This window comes from Urocampus carinirostris, chromosome 12 (assembly GCF_059441175.1).
Source record: "Urocampus carinirostris isolate Australia breed hairy pipefish chromosome 12, RoL_Ucar_1.0, whole genome shotgun sequence".
Lineage (NCBI taxonomy): Eukaryota > Metazoa > Chordata > Actinopteri > Syngnathiformes > Syngnathidae > Urocampus > Urocampus carinirostris.
The window spans coordinates 27,270,412-27,288,430 of NC_142360.1; the positions used below are offsets into that span (position 1 = coordinate 27,270,412).

Below are 18,019 nucleotides of genomic sequence, written 5' to 3' on the forward strand. Positions count from 1 at the left end.
TAAGTTGCGCAGAAAGAAACTCAAAAGCAACAATTGCCAACCTACGAAAAGAAAAAGTAGCAAACGCTTAAACTGAAGCGGGAAAACTTAACTTGCGCAGCTCTTGGAGATCGACGCACGTAACTTTGACAAAACAGGCACAAGTCCCCTAGTGACACGGTAATCAAAGTTACAATATCTCCAAGCAGAAATAAGCTGTATGAAATTGCTGTTCACTACAATCGCTGTCCGTTTTGGATGTGGGTTGTATTATTTCAACGAGACGCGTCATGTGTTCTTACTTCGTCTGCAATGGAACAGCTGAAGGGGATGTATTCTGAATTGAACAACTTTGAGACAAAATTTCTCGAGCCTTCCAGTGTGTGGAGTATTTTGCAACATATCTGCATGATTTTGGGGATGAACACTACACTTTGTGTATAATTGAAAAATAAAATATTTTTCTTTTATAATCCCTTCAAAGCAGGGGTCTCAAATTCTAATCTACTTAGGACATAGCTTGCTTTTCTTCAATTTGGTACGCGGGTGGGGCTGGGTATGCGCCAGGCTTTAGCAACAAGATGGTGGACAATCATGTCAGCCCCTTCCAGGTGAGCCTCATGTTAGGCCGAGATTTATTTAGTTAACATCTGATAATTCAAAAAAAGCATTTCATTCATTATAAGTTCATGTATTTTTGCCGTCTTTTAATGAATTATGTTTTGTACCACTAGGAGGTGCTCAATAATAAACATTGTTCCTTTAAACTTTTATATTGTAGTGGAGGCCTCAAACTATTATCCTGCTCACTGCAATTGGCCCTGTGCTGCGGGTTTGAGACCCCTGGCTCAAAGTGACATTGTGTTTTAAGCTCCTCCGCCTTCTAAAAAAAAATTGGACTCGTTAAAAAAATAATTATTTCAATAAATTAAAGAAATTTGTATTTGACCTATGAGGCTCAGCCAGAGGTAGCTGACATGATTGGTGGCCATCTTGCTAAAACGGGTATGCAGGAAAACCTTGTAAAAGGAATATTGAGCTTTTTGGTGACTTTGAAGGTCCATTGTTTGTATTCTTCTTTGTGCTTTGTAGCTCTCCTTTATTACACAACGGCACAGTGTTAACCCCCACCCTAAAAAAAAAATCCCCTTATTCATTTTATTTTTATACTGTATAAATGTTATGACTTCCTAGTTTTTCCCCAACAGTGGAAAAAGTGAAATTGTTGTCCTTCACATTTCCATGGAAGCTGTATACAAAATAGGCTTCTTCAAATGATAACACAAAGGTTAAAGATGTTTTAATGAAAAGATAAAAAAAAAGTCCAATTCTGAAATGGTCCTTGTTGTAATACTTTCCTTTACAAGAACATTTTGTTTTTTGCTGTCCTTCAAGGAGTTTTCAAAGGAAGCTTGTCTAAATAAAGGTCAGGGGGAACTGATGTAGATTCTCGACGACTCTGGCCAAGGCCCAAGTATTCTAACTGCATCTCCAGTGCTATCTAGTGTGCGGGTGAGGAAACTGGTCCTAGACGGCCACTTTATAGTGTGTGCAAATAATTTAATATCGGAGGGTGACAAATTTTAAGTGTTCTACAGGAATTATATTGCTATGGGACACAGGCTCTGGCATAGTTATTATTTCATAGATTTTATCCCATCATCAAACATCAAGCTGTTAAATAAAAGAATAATTAGCTTTTGTCTGGGGAGAAGGTTTGGAATTTTTGTGGGTGTTTTGTCTTATATATATTTATATAAATATAATTTGCTTTAGAAACAAATTTTGTCAAATAACTTCACTAGATATAAATGGGGAAATGGATAACAGTGTATCAAACTGATTTTTAGCTTGGGGGCCACAGGGTAGAAAAAATTCTCATGGGGGCTGGACTAATAGGTTAAAGAAAGCAAAAGAGAACAAAAGGTGAGAAGAGAGAGGAAAAAAGACACAGAAAACAAGAGGGAACGGGAGAGGGCGAGAGAAGGGAAAAAGAGAACAGAGAAGTTGAGGGAGAAAACAAAAGTAGGTAGAGAATGAGTGAAAGTGCAAAAGAAACTTGCGGATAAGAGTGAGAGGGTTAAAGAGAAAAACAAGGTAAAATGAAGAGGGACAGAAATAGTAAAAAAAAAAAAAAAAAAAAAAAAAAGAGAAAAATAAAGGAGATATACATCTATGATCTGCACCGCTTATCCTCAGTAGGGTCGCGGGGGTGCTGGAGCCCATCCCAGCTATCTTCGGGCACTGGGCAGGGGACACCCTCGACCTGTTGCCAGCCAGTCGCAGGGCACACAGACAACTCACCTGCTTATTCACACCTAGGTACAATTTGGACCTGCCAATTAACCTGGAATGTGGAAACCGGACTTCCTGGGGGAATCCCACGCAGGCACGGGGAGAACATGAAAGAAAAACTAAGTAATATAGCTCCACTGTCTTTGTGACACCTGGCTTTGTCAATATCAGTGGAGATATTTCAAACTGCAGCTCATTTTTCTCTTGTGCTTCTCTGGGTGGTTTCGCAGGCCTGATCTTGCCTGTGTGTCGCATGTTTGACACCAGTAGGCTAAAATAAAAGATTAAACTGTATTAACAATTTGAGCCCTACTCAAAAGTTGAAGTAGGCATTATGTGGGACACTTGATGTATTTTGCCCTTGATCTTTGGTATCTGGTTCATTGCATCAAAGACAATCACAAAAACGGTATTTTCAATTTAAAGTACAATGTTACATTTACCTTACATTTTCATCCTTTTGGATTTGACATGTACAGTCGGATTGCGTGTGTCAATGTTTCCCTTTGTTGCAGGCATGTGCCGCGTTGACCAGCAGAACAAGGCGGGTTACACGGCCATCATGTTGGCCGCTTTGTCCACGGTGAAGGAGGACGAGGACATGGCCGTGGTCAAGAAGCTCTTTAGCAAGGGAGATGTCAACGCCAAGGCCAGCCAGGCATGTGACACACAACCTTATCCAGTGCACAAAACATCAATTTGATTCGGGAACATCGTGACGTCCCACCTGAATGGGAGTATCTAGGAGTATAAATCTAACTTTACAAGCGAGGCCAATGGATTACTTGGCTTGGAAAACCTAATCCAATCAACTCAAAGTATTGTTCATAATACCCCTGACCTTAAATGAATGAAAACTTTATTTCGAACATTAAAATAAAAACAGGACAAAAACAATGAGTCAACAACAAAATAATGTCACATAATATGTTCGAAAAAGGGTAGTCAGAAGCAGACGCTTATTTTCCCTACCCCTTTATCTTCCCTATTAAAAACATTTTACAAATCCTCTTCTCCTTTTGTGTCTAATATAACAAAATCTCATGGTTATACTTAATACATAGGTCATATCAATAATTATAATAATTACAATAATCACATATTTTATACACTAATCGTTGTAATATCATCCCTCAACGACATAATGCCACTAGTTACCAAACATCACTGCTGCACCAATGATAATAAAAATAATATTTATAATAAGTTATGATATAATGGCAACAATAACAACAAAGTTAACCATAGTTTTAAATGCAGTATTTCCAATCTCACTCATATTCCATTTTCTTCATCCCTTTATTTCGCCAGTAATGTTTTTTTGTATTTTAGGGCATGGTCACACAGCCTTTCACGGGCGTATCGAGGCTGAATCACGGCCAGAAATTTCTGCCCACAAAGCGGACGCTTTGAGATCGCGATACAGACGAGATACAGCCGTGCTTTACACGCGGTTAGAAATTCACACGCGGTTGGCCGTGCGAAAAAGTTTTGCGCTGCTTAAAACTTTAGACCACGGGTAACCGCGGGCGGCACACGTGGTACACACGAGGTAATGACGCGGTACAGACGCGGAACTATGTGCTACGGCCGCAGCCAGAGCGTGGTTACACGCGGGTAGGACGCAAAATTTTAGCGGGTAATCGCGGGTGGAGCACGGTCCTAGCACGTTTGTTCTGCGCCTGTATCGCAGTGTTATCACGTGAATTAGCATGTGTAACGCGTGTGACGGTCAAACGCCTTTCTCTGCGTATATACAGCACGATTTGCCGAGCACACATCAGTTGTGCTCGAGACGTCAAGGGGTGAACATGGATCCCCGTCACCGTAGTGACCTCGTCTTAATCCATTTTTATTTCTTGACATTTCATTTCATAACAAGATAATAAAATAAAAATGAAAAACTATTACAATAATAACATATTGGCTTCTTCTTCGGTGCCATAGCTTGAAATCTTTATCTTCACGGGACTGTGTCTTGAGCGGTTATGATTTCTACAGCCCGGCTCGGCAGCTCTTATACCAGTGGTCCACACGCGGAAATGACTCAATACTCAAAATCAATACTTTTACAAGGCACTATTGAAGTGATGAGGCAAATGTATAACGTTATGTTATACATGAAACAATTGTGGGAATGTGGGCAGCCTTACCCACGAGTGATTGAATCACGCTGGGAAACGTAGTCCATCAGAAGAGATTGCAAGTCACAAGACTGTGCAGCCTTGTGCTTCGCTCTTTAAATCCAATTATTGATGCGTGTTGTTTCTCTTAAGAGTGCCAAACATTGCACGCAGTGGAAATTTACAGGCTATTTTTATCTACCCCAACAAAGTTTTCCATTTGGGAGATCAAAAAGTTGCATTTTGAAAGAAGGCAATTAAAAGCTTTTGACTTTTTAGTACAGGGTGGGGAAATCTGTGGGAGTTGTGGGCTGATTTGGGTTCCACAATTTGGCCTGGGGCCTGAAGACCGATCCAATTTTTTTAGATATGAATATACATGCAAACATCTACGTGTTGTATTTATTTTTGTTTTTGAATAGAGTGATAGTATCTAATCTGTTTTGAAACGCTCCAAATCAAAGAATAATATACACCAGGGGTCTCGAACCTTTTTCAAGAGCGGTTTCTTTAGCTAATAAGAGCACACAATTTGATAAATTTCTAAAATAACTTGGAACAATACTATGTTGTTATTACCAGGTTAATTATTGGAAATGGGGTTAAATAGACTGTCAACCTTTAAAAACTAATGTCACTAGAAAATCAACACCGGTCAGCAGGAACCTCAACTGTCCTTAGGGGGCACCACTTTGGAGTCTCATGATTGAATAATTGTAAGCATTTTATTTGATATTCAGTTTGAGTTTTTTTCTGTAGAAATGTTATGTATTAGTGTTTTTTTGTAGTATTTCGTGATAGTGTTACTGCAGTGTGTTGGACTTGTGGTATTACTGAAGTAGTGTTTTTGTTTTTTGTATTTATGTAGTCTTTCTGCAGTTTTATATTTAATGATTTGTAGTATGTTGTATTTTTTTAGTATTATTGATAATGGTAATAGTGTTGATTTCTTATTTGTGTAATAACATTTCTGTAGTAGTACTTTTGTAGAAGTTTTTGTTGTATTTTTGGAGTATTCTTGCAGTTGTATATTTGTAGTATTTTTATTTTAGTATTTCTGTTGTATTTCCAATTATCGTTACTGTAGTGTATTCCTTTAGTACTATAATGCAGTATGTTTTTTTCTTTTCAGAAGTACAGCAAACTGATATTGGGTCCGTTTGTAAGGACTGAATTTCATTTTCTGGTTTGTATTAGTGTAGTAGTATTACAAAGTTGGCACCAAAAAAACATTTTGTTATTAGTACTTTATTTACTTACATATACTGTCATGACAATTCCACCATGTGAGCTGTAGTAAGCCCAGCCCTTTTGGAGTACAACTCCTGCTCTTGTTGTACTCCAGCCTTTGTGCAAAAATCTGGAATGGGGTAGAAGGCCTTATTTTGAGTCTTATCCCTTCCTTTTGCAGGCGGGTCAGACGGCGCTGATGCTGGCGGTGAGTCACGGCCGTCAGGAGATGGTGAAAGCGCTCTTGGAGTGCGGCGTCGACGTCAACGTGCAGGACGACGAAGGATCGACGGCGCTCATGTGCGCCAGCGAGCACGGACGCGCAGAGATCGTCCAACTCCTCTTGGAGCAGCCCGCTTGCGACATCTCCGTCCTTGATAATGTCAGTTACCGTTTCCGACGTCAACAAATATTTTCAAAGTCGCCGACTTAGTCCACGGGCGCAGAAGAGTTTATAGTCCGGCCCATGAAATGACTCAGAGAAACGCAAATATCTATCTATCTACCTTGGTCATATCCTTCAAGAGGGGTGACCGACAGCAAGACAAACATACAAAAACAAAGAAAATAAAAGGGTAAAATAGCAAAAAAACACACACACAAACATTTCTGGACCATGGCCAACCCAAAAACCCAAACAAGTTAGGCACCTCGGCACCCAAGTTGGTCATGCTTTCGTCCCTCCATGTGAAACGGGACGCAAGAAAGCGGCCATGTCACTCGGGTCAGGGTGACACAACACACTCTTTTGTTCAACAGCTGGGCCCGACACCTTTCCCTGGTTTACCCCTGCCGCATCATACAGGCACCCTGCCCATCCCTTAGAACGCGCCCAAACATCCTTTTTACAACACCTCTCCACTCATTCCTATCACCAACAATAGCTCTAGCTTTCACTAGATTTAGACCTCTTTCCTGCAGTGCACTCATAACACTAACCATCCACTTCAATCGCAGCCTTCCTCTTGCTCTCCTTCCATTTACTTGGTCTTTAGATACTCTTCAACATTCGCTCCCCATCCATCCTCTCCATGTGTCCAAACAAACTGAATACTCTCTTATACACACACACTTGCTCGGTTTCCCTCCTACTCCAGTACTGTCTCACAATTTCATTTCTCAATCTATCCCATTTTGTCACTCCTAACATACTCCTCAAGCACTTCATCTAAAAAACGTTTAATTTCCTTCTCATATCTGCATTCAGGCTCCAAGTCTCTGCACCATACAACACAGTCGGCACAATCACACTCTCATACAGTCCCCTCTTAACATCCATACTCATACTCTTGTTGCTCTCCGCAGAGCACCCAAAACCTTGCTTCCATGATTCACTCTGTGCAATACCTCGCATTCCATTCCACCAACTGCAGCCACATCACAACCCAAGTACCTAAAGCTTTCAACTTCTTCCAGCACCTGTCCATGCAACCTCATTTCTAACGCCATGCCCACTCGATCACGTGAACACTTCATCACCTTACTCTTCCCAACATTCACACATAGCGTTTGAAATAGAATGATAATAAATGGTACTTCGAAGCGCCTTACAAGACAACCGCTGTACATATAGTAGGATAAAACAAGCAAGTAATAAACCACTTGGTGTTAACAAAGCCAGGCACCACTCCCAAAGCAACTGGAGCTGGATCACTTTCTGACTCTTTGGGTCATTCTCCGTTTGTCCTTTTCTCCTTCTTTCACTTTCTCTTTATATCGCTGTCATACTTTTTACTCCGTCTTTGTTACTTGTTTCTGTCTCGTTCTCGCTCTCGTTATCTAGTCTGGCCTGTATGTTTTTTGTTTTCTACCATGTGCCCCCCTCCAAGCAAAATAGGTTTGACACCCCTGGGGATTAATCAGATAATTGTTATTTTGTTTGCCCTAAAATTTGCCTGAAGTTAATTATATGATGTGGAAAATAACAAAAAACATGACAAATGCAGCTTTAATTGAACATACAGCGAATTAGTACAGAATTAAGGCATTTACAACTTAATTAACAAGGTTTAAATATGTCAAGAGGCACTGCCAGACCAAACATGTTGACTACAAGCTAAACAGAAATGAGCGCTGTGAAAAGGTGAAGCACCTGGAAACTGTTTTAATGGCACAGCAGCCCCTTTTCACTAGACTCCGCAAGTCAAATGAAAATGCTACAAAGGAGAGCTCCGACGTCGCGATTCTGATCGCCAAGCACTGCTAACGTTTGACGGAGGGTGAATTTACGAAAGACTGTTCAAAATATGCCAAGCCGAATAGAAAGCTGAAAATATGTGAGAGCGACTAAAGTTTACACACAACTTGGTGTGATTAAAAATAAGGTTATCCTTTTCAAGCAAACAATTAGATTGTCTGAATTTCACTAATATCCTTTGAGCCAAAATGAGGCAGCTGCTGCTGGATTGTGTTTCCCTTGTGCACAGCTGGACTGAGGCCGGGGGGAACTCCAGAGCAGTACAGGCCGGGATGCAATCTTACTCTGCGTGTATTGGTTTTGCACTGTCCAACTTTTGCTTCTCCCACTCTTGTTTTGCAGGATGGCAGCAATGCTCTTTCCATCGCCCTGGAGGCGTCACACAACGATACGGCCGTTTTGCTCTACGCTCACATGAACTATTCAAAAAGTCAACCTCCTCTGGTGAGTGACATCGTTTGCAACAATCTAGATATACTGTGGCTTTTTAAACTGTTTGCTGAACTAAAGTTGTCAAAAATATGATATGCAAATATGTAAACGAATACCATAATTTCGGGATTTTAAGGCAGTTTTCTTTCATATTTTGGCCGGGGGTGTGAACTATACTCCAGTAAGACATGTGAAATTATTAACACATTATTATATCTTGTCACATGTTATTTTCATACTAAACCGCAAGAGGGCGCTCGAGGCCAGTGTTGATAATATAACAATGCCCTGTTGTGGGTGGATGATTTTCGAAGCGGGAAGAGGAATTGATGAGGCCTATCAGGCATGGATAGTTCATGCTCTTTATACTAAAGTTATCTGAGTAACTATCATTATATTAACGTCGTTACTGATCTGTGTGTCTAAGATAATGTGTGGTAACATTAGTAAACTGTGTTCACTATTTTTTTGTTTTTAAATTTCCTTTCAAGGTCACACGTATAGTTTTGGTGTTGGTTTTTATCGAACAAATTTCCCCTAAAAATGAGACTTGTTTTATTTTCCTTCTAAATTATGCAATTTTTCGCTGCTCGACTTATACTCCATAGAGACTCAGTCCAGGAAAGTAAGTTTCTGATTTTAAATGGTAAAGGGACCGTGTGTAACATTTAGTGCCTCCTAGTGGTATAAAAACATTCAGCCCCCCAAAAAATGATCTAAATCAATGAACTATCATAACAAATTTCTATAAGTATTAATAGGTGGAAAATGTGTTTCTTTTACATAACTGAATGAATACCTAGTGGTCAAATATTACAGAAGGTACCTTTTAAGGTTTTTTTGGTGGCAGCTTTGTCCCCATTGTCCCTCTGTGTCTACTTAAAATACTACAAAACTAAAATTTATGCTTTAAAAAAGGACCTAATATGTTGCTTTCATTCTGGGAAAAAATATGCAATTAACTGTACTGGAATCCTAAAATTTCTACTACAGAACTACTACCATGTAAACACCACAAAACTTACTACAGTAGTGCTACAAAATATGGAAATACTACAGATATCCTTCTATATTAATACTAAAAAAAGTACATATCAAATATAGTGCTTAAAAGCAAGGATCTAATATATTTTTTCACTTTAATTCTGTAAAGTACAAAGATAATACCACAGTAATGCAATACTGCAAAAATACAACTAATTAATATAGAAATATTACATTGGACATAGAGATCCTTTGCTACTTAGCACTTTGGTTACCGCTGGTTCATGGCTTTGCGGAATTTGAATTGAATTGTCTATTTTGTCATTGATATCAACGTATCATGCATTGTGTTCGGACAGAAAGCACACCGCTATCACGAGGGGCAGGTTATGTGTGTGTAATGGCTGGATGGGACTTTCTATGTGGACAACTGCGATAAGCTGGTGTATGCTCTCGCACAATTCGACGTCTCGGAAGCAATACAAAAACGGGAAACAAACGCTAGTTTTAGTGGTTCGTTACGTTGAAAATAAATTAATTAATCAAATCCGACTCTGAGGACTTGGAACTTCAACTCGAGGGAATCTGCTATGTTCGGAACACTTTTATTTTAACTCATTCAGTGCCAGAGTCGACCAATTTTTGCCATTTTGACTTATTTTAGAAGGCCTACAAAAATGGCAGGTTGGGGTGTTCTGGTCCCTATTAACTGGGAGATCTCTGTACTACAAAAAAACTAAATATAAAAATAAGTGCTCATTAGGGACCAAAAATGTGAACCGCTCTGCTGAAATGAGTTAAGTAGCAACCTTGTATTTTTAGCTTCAGGCCGATAAGAATTTTGAAAGATATTTTCCTTGAGTTTTATAATCCACAAAGATAGGGAAAGTAACAAAAATGGCGACTAAAGTTCAATATTTCTGATGTTAGAAAAATATATTTTTTAATGTGTGTCGTCTTTATTATGTGTGTACAAATGTTTTTGTTAAAATTAAACTTTAAAGTGAGACTATCCGTTTCACCGTAAAGCATTCGAATGACATTAGAAATGAAATGAAATGTAATGTAATGAAATGAAATGAAATGATGATTAGACCAAAAAAGCAAAGAAAGTTAATGTGATTTTCTCAGGTTTTTGTTCAGAATGCTGAAATTCTTCAAAACAGCTCATTTTTATAAAGCTCTTCCATTGATACCAAAAACAAAATTGACATTTGCTTCACTGCGACTCATTTTGGTAGATCAGGTCACATTTATTTCTTTGCTTTCATTCTATTAAGTCTAATGAAATAGTAATATATAAAAATGTTATGACAGAAATCCTGCTACATATATTCTACCCCAAAAAAATAACACAAATATAGTAATATTACTACGAAAATTTTACAAAATTCCTACTACAGTATTATTACTAAACTAAATACGGAATTAAGTTGTTGAAATGGGAACCTAACATGATTTGTTTCATTATGTTTCATAACCAATTGAACAAAACTAATTTATTTAAAACATGTTAGATGTCTGTATATTAATTTATCAATGAGAAAAATTGTCCCCTTTGCTAATTTTTTTTAACCCAGTGCGGCCCGCGACTCAGTTTGCCTACCCCTAATTTAAAGCCTCCAGCTGCAGCAATTGTAATGCTTGAAACAAACTAAAGTGTTACTTTTCTGCCCCCTACTGACATCATCTTGCTATTGCATTGTCTATCTGCCCCTACACAAATGAGGTTCCCATCCAAGATCCAGTCGTATGTAGAAATAAACTTAATACCTACAAATATACGACATATAGTAGATTATCACATTCCTAAGTGCAATTTATTCATTTGACTCATTTTATCAAGCAGGTCTTTTTTTCATACTGTATTTTGTCTGCAAAAAAGTTATTTAATACGGCACACTAAATGGAAACGCTTTTATATTTGACTTGGTGACTTATTTTTTTTTAAATGTTGATTTTGCGCCTCACTTGTCCCTAAGTGCGTCTTCCCAAACAATGCTTCACGAAAAACATTAACGTGTACTGTGCTCAAGATGCACATCCAAATACCTGGCTGCATTATTCTGTGCTTGCTTTTTTTTTATAATCAATAATTAATAAAGCCAAATTCATTTTAAAGTATAATGCATTGTATTTATTATATTCTCTAGTTCTGCCATCTTTTACATATTGTGCAGAAGTCTGGGGCAATAATTACAAAAGTTCACTACAGCCCCTTTTTTATCCTCCAAAAACGTGCTTTTAGAACCATACACAGGGTAGGATATCGAGATCATACTAATATTTTATTCCTGCAGTCCAAATTATAGAAATTAGACGATTTAGTAAATTTTTTTACTGCACAACTGCTATTTAAGGTCCACAAAAACATAGTGCCAGAAAACATACATACATTATTCATTAGGAAAGAAGGAAATTATAACTTGAGGGGCTGTAGTGAATTCATGATCCCAAAGGTGAGAACCACTAGGAAAAGTATGTGTGTGTGTGGAGTCAAATTTTGGAATAATTTACAAGATGAGATCAAACAATGTCCAACTATTCATGTGTTCAATTTTAAATACAAAAAAATATTCCTGGCGGAATACAGAGATGAAGAAAATCGGGTATGAGTGATGCGAGAGATTGGGAATAATGCGTCGAGAACTATGATTAACTATGTGTTGCTGTTGTTATATCATAACTATTATTATGAATAGTATTACAATTGTTATATAATTAGTGTGTTTAATAGGGAAGATGAAGGGGTAGGGAATATAAGCATTTGGTTCCGACTACCCCTTTTCGAACATATTATGTAATATTATTTTGTTGAGTTATTGATTTTGTTCTGTTTTTATTTTAATGTTCGAATAAAGTTTTTATTCATTCATTCATTATATTTATTTTAAAAAGTATTTTATTTTGGCCATGAAAAAGGTAAACAAACCCTGAATGTTGACAATAAAGTAAAAATAAGTTTTTTCCTCATGTATTGCCAAGTTATCAGATCAATATTTGGTATTGGCGGATACTAAAAAAATCCAAAGAATCTTTGTTTACTTCTGGCTGGGCCCCTCTGCCAAATATTTTTACCTAAAGTGGCCCACATCTCAATCTATTCAGGTCAAGGGTCAGCAAACTAACAAAATATCAATATCAAATGTAGTTGTCAATTTTTGGGACAAATAATGTGAATGTATGTATATCATTTGTGACTCTTAGTGCATGCTATGTAACTAACAAAAGCAATATATTTCAGTAAAACTGATCTTTTGTTTCAACTCATGAATTCATTTTGAATTTTAGGGAAGTCCAAAGGCGTTGGCGAGCACGACAAGCGGCCACACGTCCTGGCCTGCGGAATAACTCGACGCTAAAGAACTGGATTCGGGTGCTTCACTGGAATTGGCTCAAGTCCCTGTATTTATATATCGTAATAAGCCTTTAAAGTATTGTTAATATGAGATTATTTTTCCATTGGGATTTTGAAAGAATTATTCTGACTAATGGGCTTCTTGCATGTCTTCTACATGAATTGCACTCGGATTTTATACTCAGACAAACAAATACTGTAAGGCAGGCACGTCAAACATATGGCCCTGCAGACCAAACAAGTCCCTAGTAAAGGGTCGACAGACGTTCAGTCTGGTTATATTAAGGCACTATTTATGCAGTATTTTGTCAGCTTCAGTAGGCCCACTCTAGTAGTTGGATCCAATATTATTGCCTGGTCAATGCCAAACCTCTTATTTTGAATTTCTTTATTTCAAACCAGTATTACAATTACGGCAAACATTTTTATACATATTTTATACACTTGAATCTGTATATTCAAATTGTAGTATGTACAAGGCAGAAGCAAAGCTTTGACGTTTGTATTGAATTCCTTATCTATTGTTATAATTTGTATGAGAAGCTACAAATATAGGTTGAATGATAAAGCACAATACTGAAAAACATGGCTAAATATTTCGTGTGGCTTTTTTTCCCCAGCCACCTGAAAACTTAGTTTGGCTTAAATCCAGACTCGTGTTTGACATGCCTGCTGTATGTTCTTTAATAACTAGTGTCATGTTTAACATCAACATAAGTGCCTTAAAGTATTGTAGAGACAAATGTGGGATGATTTACGACGCAGAAATACTCAAAGAAAAAAAGATTCCCGTTTTACAAAATCTCCAGATGTGGAATAGTTGATGAAATGTGTGCAAAAATCACCAAATGTTTACTGCTGCCAAATATGTGACTAGAAGAGAACAATGATGAACCCTTGTGGCATGCATCTGTGTATTTTCAAAGGGAATTGAAAAGAAAACCCTTTGATTTTGAAATCATGAGGATGTTCAAAATGGAATTGTGCTGTGAGTTATTGCATTTTAAAGCCAATCACATAATATACAAAAAACATGGTACGTACATTATTTGGACGTATAAAACCCATTATAAGTCATTAACTTTGATGAATTGTAAACGTGTAATCCAATGCATTTCCTGAGATTTTAGTATTTATCTCTTCAATGCTGTTGAGTCATGGCAGTATGCAAAGCCAATTTGTTGTTGAGTGTTTATACTACCACACCAGCTGGTGGCGCCAAAGCCCAAATAAAAGTAGTTTGCAGGCAAAATTAACAAGTGTTTTTGGGTAAACTGCTATTAGATAGATAGATAGATACTTTGTTCATCCCCGAAGGGAAATTCACATTTCCAGCAGCATCCCTGAGCTGAGAACAATCGAAAATAACACGGGAGCTGCTGGAGTGGCTGCCATTCGTGACGGCGCCGGAAGAAAAGATTCAATTTGAATCATGTACAAACAAACAAAATATTCATGTTTCAATAAGTGGAGTGTTAATAAAATGGGGGGAAAATAATTTCTGATATTGATATAACCAGGTAAAACTAATTTTAAGTTACCTGTCCAAATGAATGTTGTGCCATCTCACCTTTCCACTCTCTCTCCTCTCACCTTTCCCACTCTCTCTCCTGCAGTTGACTTGCTGCTGCTCGCTCCTGATATTGTCAAAAAGAGGGCATCAATTAGAAAAATTGTCACCACCTTTTGACCAATTCAAAGATCTAATTAGGCCAGAGGTTTTGAACCAGGGTTCAAGAAGAAAATGAGTTGCAGTTTGAAATTTAATGTTGACAAAGCCAGGTGTCACTCGTAAAGCAACTAGAACTATTACCATACCTGTCAACCTGTACGTTTTTGCCGTACAAAGTATGTTTATTATACATTTGAAGACATGTGCGAAGCACAGGAAAATCTGTACCGAAAAACGCAAATATGTCAATGATGGGTACCATCCGGTATACACAGACTATCATGGAACGGCAAATCAATCAAGTCAAACGAGTTCCCCGCAGTAGACTCTATCTCGGTATTGTTTTTTTTTTCGTCGCAAACGGAGCGAGCGTTTGATGCTACTGTGCGCATGCCGCTGTAGTGCCTAATGTCAGAAGCGCAGCAGAATGCGCGTTCACGCGAGGGGGGGGGGGGGGGGGGTTGCAGAGGAGTCGAAATTATGCACTACACCTGAAGACTCCTCAACAGCTGCAGAAGTGATGTTTTGCCATTTCATCGCAGAGCACAACATACCTCAACAGTTGCCGATCACTTCACAGGGTTTTCTGTCCCTGTTGGTCTGTTTGAAATTTAAAATACAAGCATCAATGGTTGATAATGTGGTTTGGTTTACAAAATAGAAATGCAAACTAATTTTTTCCTCCCAAAATATCTTTATTTACAAATTTAAAGTGTTAATAATGAAAAAAAATATATCCATTAATAAGAATATGTACAGAATGATAAACCGAAACACATGTACAAAAGAACATGTAAAACTACATAAATGAACACGTTTGAAAAAAATATGGTGTAAATATTTTTTTGTATTTTGTAAGGGAAAATGACCGTTTGTAAGGGCATGGAGCTGTGAAGGTAGACAGGTATGTATTACTTTCTCTTTTTCTCTTCGTTTGTCTTTCTCTGAGTCTTTCTCTCCATTTCCCTCTTTCACTTTCATTTCTTTTGCACTTTCTCCCCTCTCACTTCCGCTTTTCTCTCCCTGTTCTGTCTTTCTCGCTTTCATTCTCTTTCACACTTTCTCTCATTAATCTGCTAATACAGCCTACGTGAGAATCTTTTTTTCTTAAATGTGGCCCCCAAGCTTAAATGAGTTTGACACACCTGAATTAGGCCATATGAAATATTCACCTAGAAATATCATATATATGTATGCAGTTTTCTATATAGTCACCTTAAGGACTTGTACTGTCTTAAGGGGTGGGGGAATAAATACATGAATTAAAAACTATATGTATGGCTAGATCTCATGCCATCAAAAAATATTCACAAATGCCCGAGTTATCACACTAAGTACACGTCCAAATAATGTACACCGACATGCCACGGGGGTTAAGATTTTGCAACAACCACTACCAAAGAAATGACTGGATTTATCAGAGCACACAATTGGATGGAGGTTTGGAACATGGTTCATAAGATTTGAAAGACTTGAGCTATTTGTTTGTGTCCCACCTAAATCGGGCTATACTGTATCTTTTGTATTGCAATTTCAGGTCAGCATTTCTGATTTTGAAGAGAACCAAGTCCAAGTTTAAAACTTGTTCCTAAACCGAGTTATCATAATATTCTTGTTTCAAAACGTGAGTATTAAATAAAGCTTTGGACACATGTCTTAGCAGAGTTAAAGCTTAATGAATATTTAAACTATAAATTGGTAAACATGACTATGCACTCACCTCATTCGTGCAGATGGGCTGCTCCATGTCATTTGATCACAGTCATGGAGAACAGAGAAGAAAAAATACAGTATTTGTTTACATTATACACATTCGGAAATATGTTTATATTTTATTTTGCAAATGTCACTTGTATGAACCAAATGATGGTTGAAATGTCTGTTGCTTGGGATGCTTTACCTTGAAATGTGTGTTGCTTCCTGCTTTTATCTGTGAACATTTTCAACTTCACTGTCTGCATTTAGGGGTCATAAAACACATCAATATACAGTGCATCATTCTGAATAAAGTTATATAAACATTTCTGCAAAGTGTTTATCTTTATATTTTGTATCCAACATCAGAACATTCCCGATGAACAAATCGGATCCATCTGAATCGAATATCTTCTAATTCTATTTTATATGTCTAGATTTGTGCGTGTTTGTATGTGGCTTATAGGCTCTAAAACAATTGACCTGATCTTTGTGAAAAAAACACAGTTGTACTTAAAGCCTCTGGGCATGTCTTCAGCTAGGTTTTGTGTGAAGACGCCTCCAATAAACACCAAAAATCAATTGACATCTGCTTTCGTGTACAAGCGGTTTCCTAAGCACTCCCTAGAGGCTCCCTGGCACCTTTTCAACAAACCATGGCCCCAACAACCTCCTCCAAGTAGAAAGCCCGGCAATGCCAGCCAATTATGCTTGTCCATCTAAATACTAAATCCTGATATATGTGGGTGTTGGATTTGACGTATAGGCTTTGGAACAGCTCAATGGATTTTCATGCAAAGTGACAGTTGTACAGTAAGTCTCTGCTACTGTCTTTAGCTAGTTTTCATGTCAACGAACTCGTTAGGAATACTTAAAAAAAATTTTTATCGATAAATATCTTTCTGTTCGTTTTTTTTTTTTTTTTTTTCACAAGGTCTAAAACTCCCTGTAATGGCCAAATTGGGCACTGCAGCTCCCAAACACCAAACACTCCAAGCAGCTTTATCCAATCATTTTTCTTGTCTTACATAATTGAAAGTTTCAACCAGTTTCATAATGTCTGCTTAGAGCAAAAACTGGTAAATATTCTGTGTTGTGTCCGAAAGATGTTCAAATTTGATTTTGACACAACTCGTCACAGCAAAAACTGCGTCAGACTAAGATTTTCTCCCTATTTATCAATTTCTGCCAGTACGCAATTGCTATGGCAACAGTGTAGTTCCTTTTCTCTGTATAATTAAGACAATAGATCACCCTAAAATTTGATATTAAGCCAGAGTGACCAAGTTCTGAAACTCATATTTTGACTTGTGTACCATACTTTTATATAAAGGTGGACACTTTTCACCTACTTTTATTAAATGTTGAGTTTCAGGGGAATAAATGGCCTGACTAATGGATCTGTGTGTACATTTTGTATTTGTGTAACTCCAATTGAGATACCTTAGCAGTTTTCATCTATCGCCAAAGTTAACAAGTAAAGAAAACATGGCTCAACAAAAAGCCATCTATACATGTTAATCATTTTGTCCTCTACTTCATTTATATTATTGAATATAACCATACTACATTGCTACGCGCTGAAAAGTTACAGGTAAAGATCGTAGCTTTGTTTTAACGGGCAGACACCGTCAGAAGTTCATAGGATCCGCTGAGCCGGGTGAGTACATGTAATAAACTTTGAATTACCAAGGCTATATTGTACTCTGTAAAGGACAATTCTAAACCTAAATATCTCTCACCCAGTGCACCCAATCAAATTGCCCTGATTGGTTTGTATCTCATGAGTAAACATTTATAGTTTAATGAGCTTCCGTTTTAAGGATTTCTTAGCAACCCACTGCCAAAACGGTGTATACTGTTATGACATTACGACTGTAAATTGTAGTTGAAAATGTGCCCTATATATACTGGCTTCGCATGTACCAAAATTGCGATCTGACCACCAAACCTAGAAATGTGCAACAGTTCAGTTTAATCTCCGAGCCAGATTTACTCATGACCCCTGCTGTAAAAGTATTTTACTCCCGACATTGTTGCATTGACTTTTTTTA

The 18,019-nt window shown here is 37.7% G+C and overlaps 1 protein-coding gene and 1 long non-coding RNA gene across 6 annotated transcripts in view; one reads left to right on the plus strand and one right to left on the minus strand.

Annotated features, from left to right (window-relative positions):
• Nucleotides 1–13,952, plus strand: part of kank3 (KN motif and ankyrin repeat domains 3) — a 45,585-nt gene extending 31,633 nt beyond the window's left edge. For all 5 annotated transcript variants that reach the window (XM_088350064.1, XM_088350067.1, XM_088350066.1 and 2 more), the window contains exons 9-12: nt 2,790–2,932; nt 5,809–6,009; nt 8,167–8,268; nt 12,532–13,952. In XM_088350064.1, the coding sequence (XP_088206190.1) occupies nt 2,790–2,932; nt 5,809–6,009; nt 8,167–8,268; nt 12,532–12,591 (506 nt within the window). In that variant the 3' untranslated portion in view covers nt 12,592–13,952. The remainder of the gene's footprint in view (nt 1–2,789; nt 2,933–5,808; nt 6,010–8,166; nt 8,269–12,531) is intronic.
• LOC148355383 (uncharacterized) overlaps nt 7,562–18,019 on the minus strand; it is a 41,209-nt gene continuing 30,751 nt past the window's right edge. The window contains exons 2-5 of the long non-coding RNA XR_015852259.1: nt 16,171–16,225; nt 15,991–16,008; nt 14,169–14,235; nt 7,562–8,193 (exon numbers count right to left, since the gene is read on the minus strand). This is a non-coding gene — a long non-coding RNA (uncharacterized LOC148355383). The remainder of the gene's footprint in view (nt 8,194–14,168; nt 14,236–15,990; nt 16,009–16,170; nt 16,226–18,019) is intronic.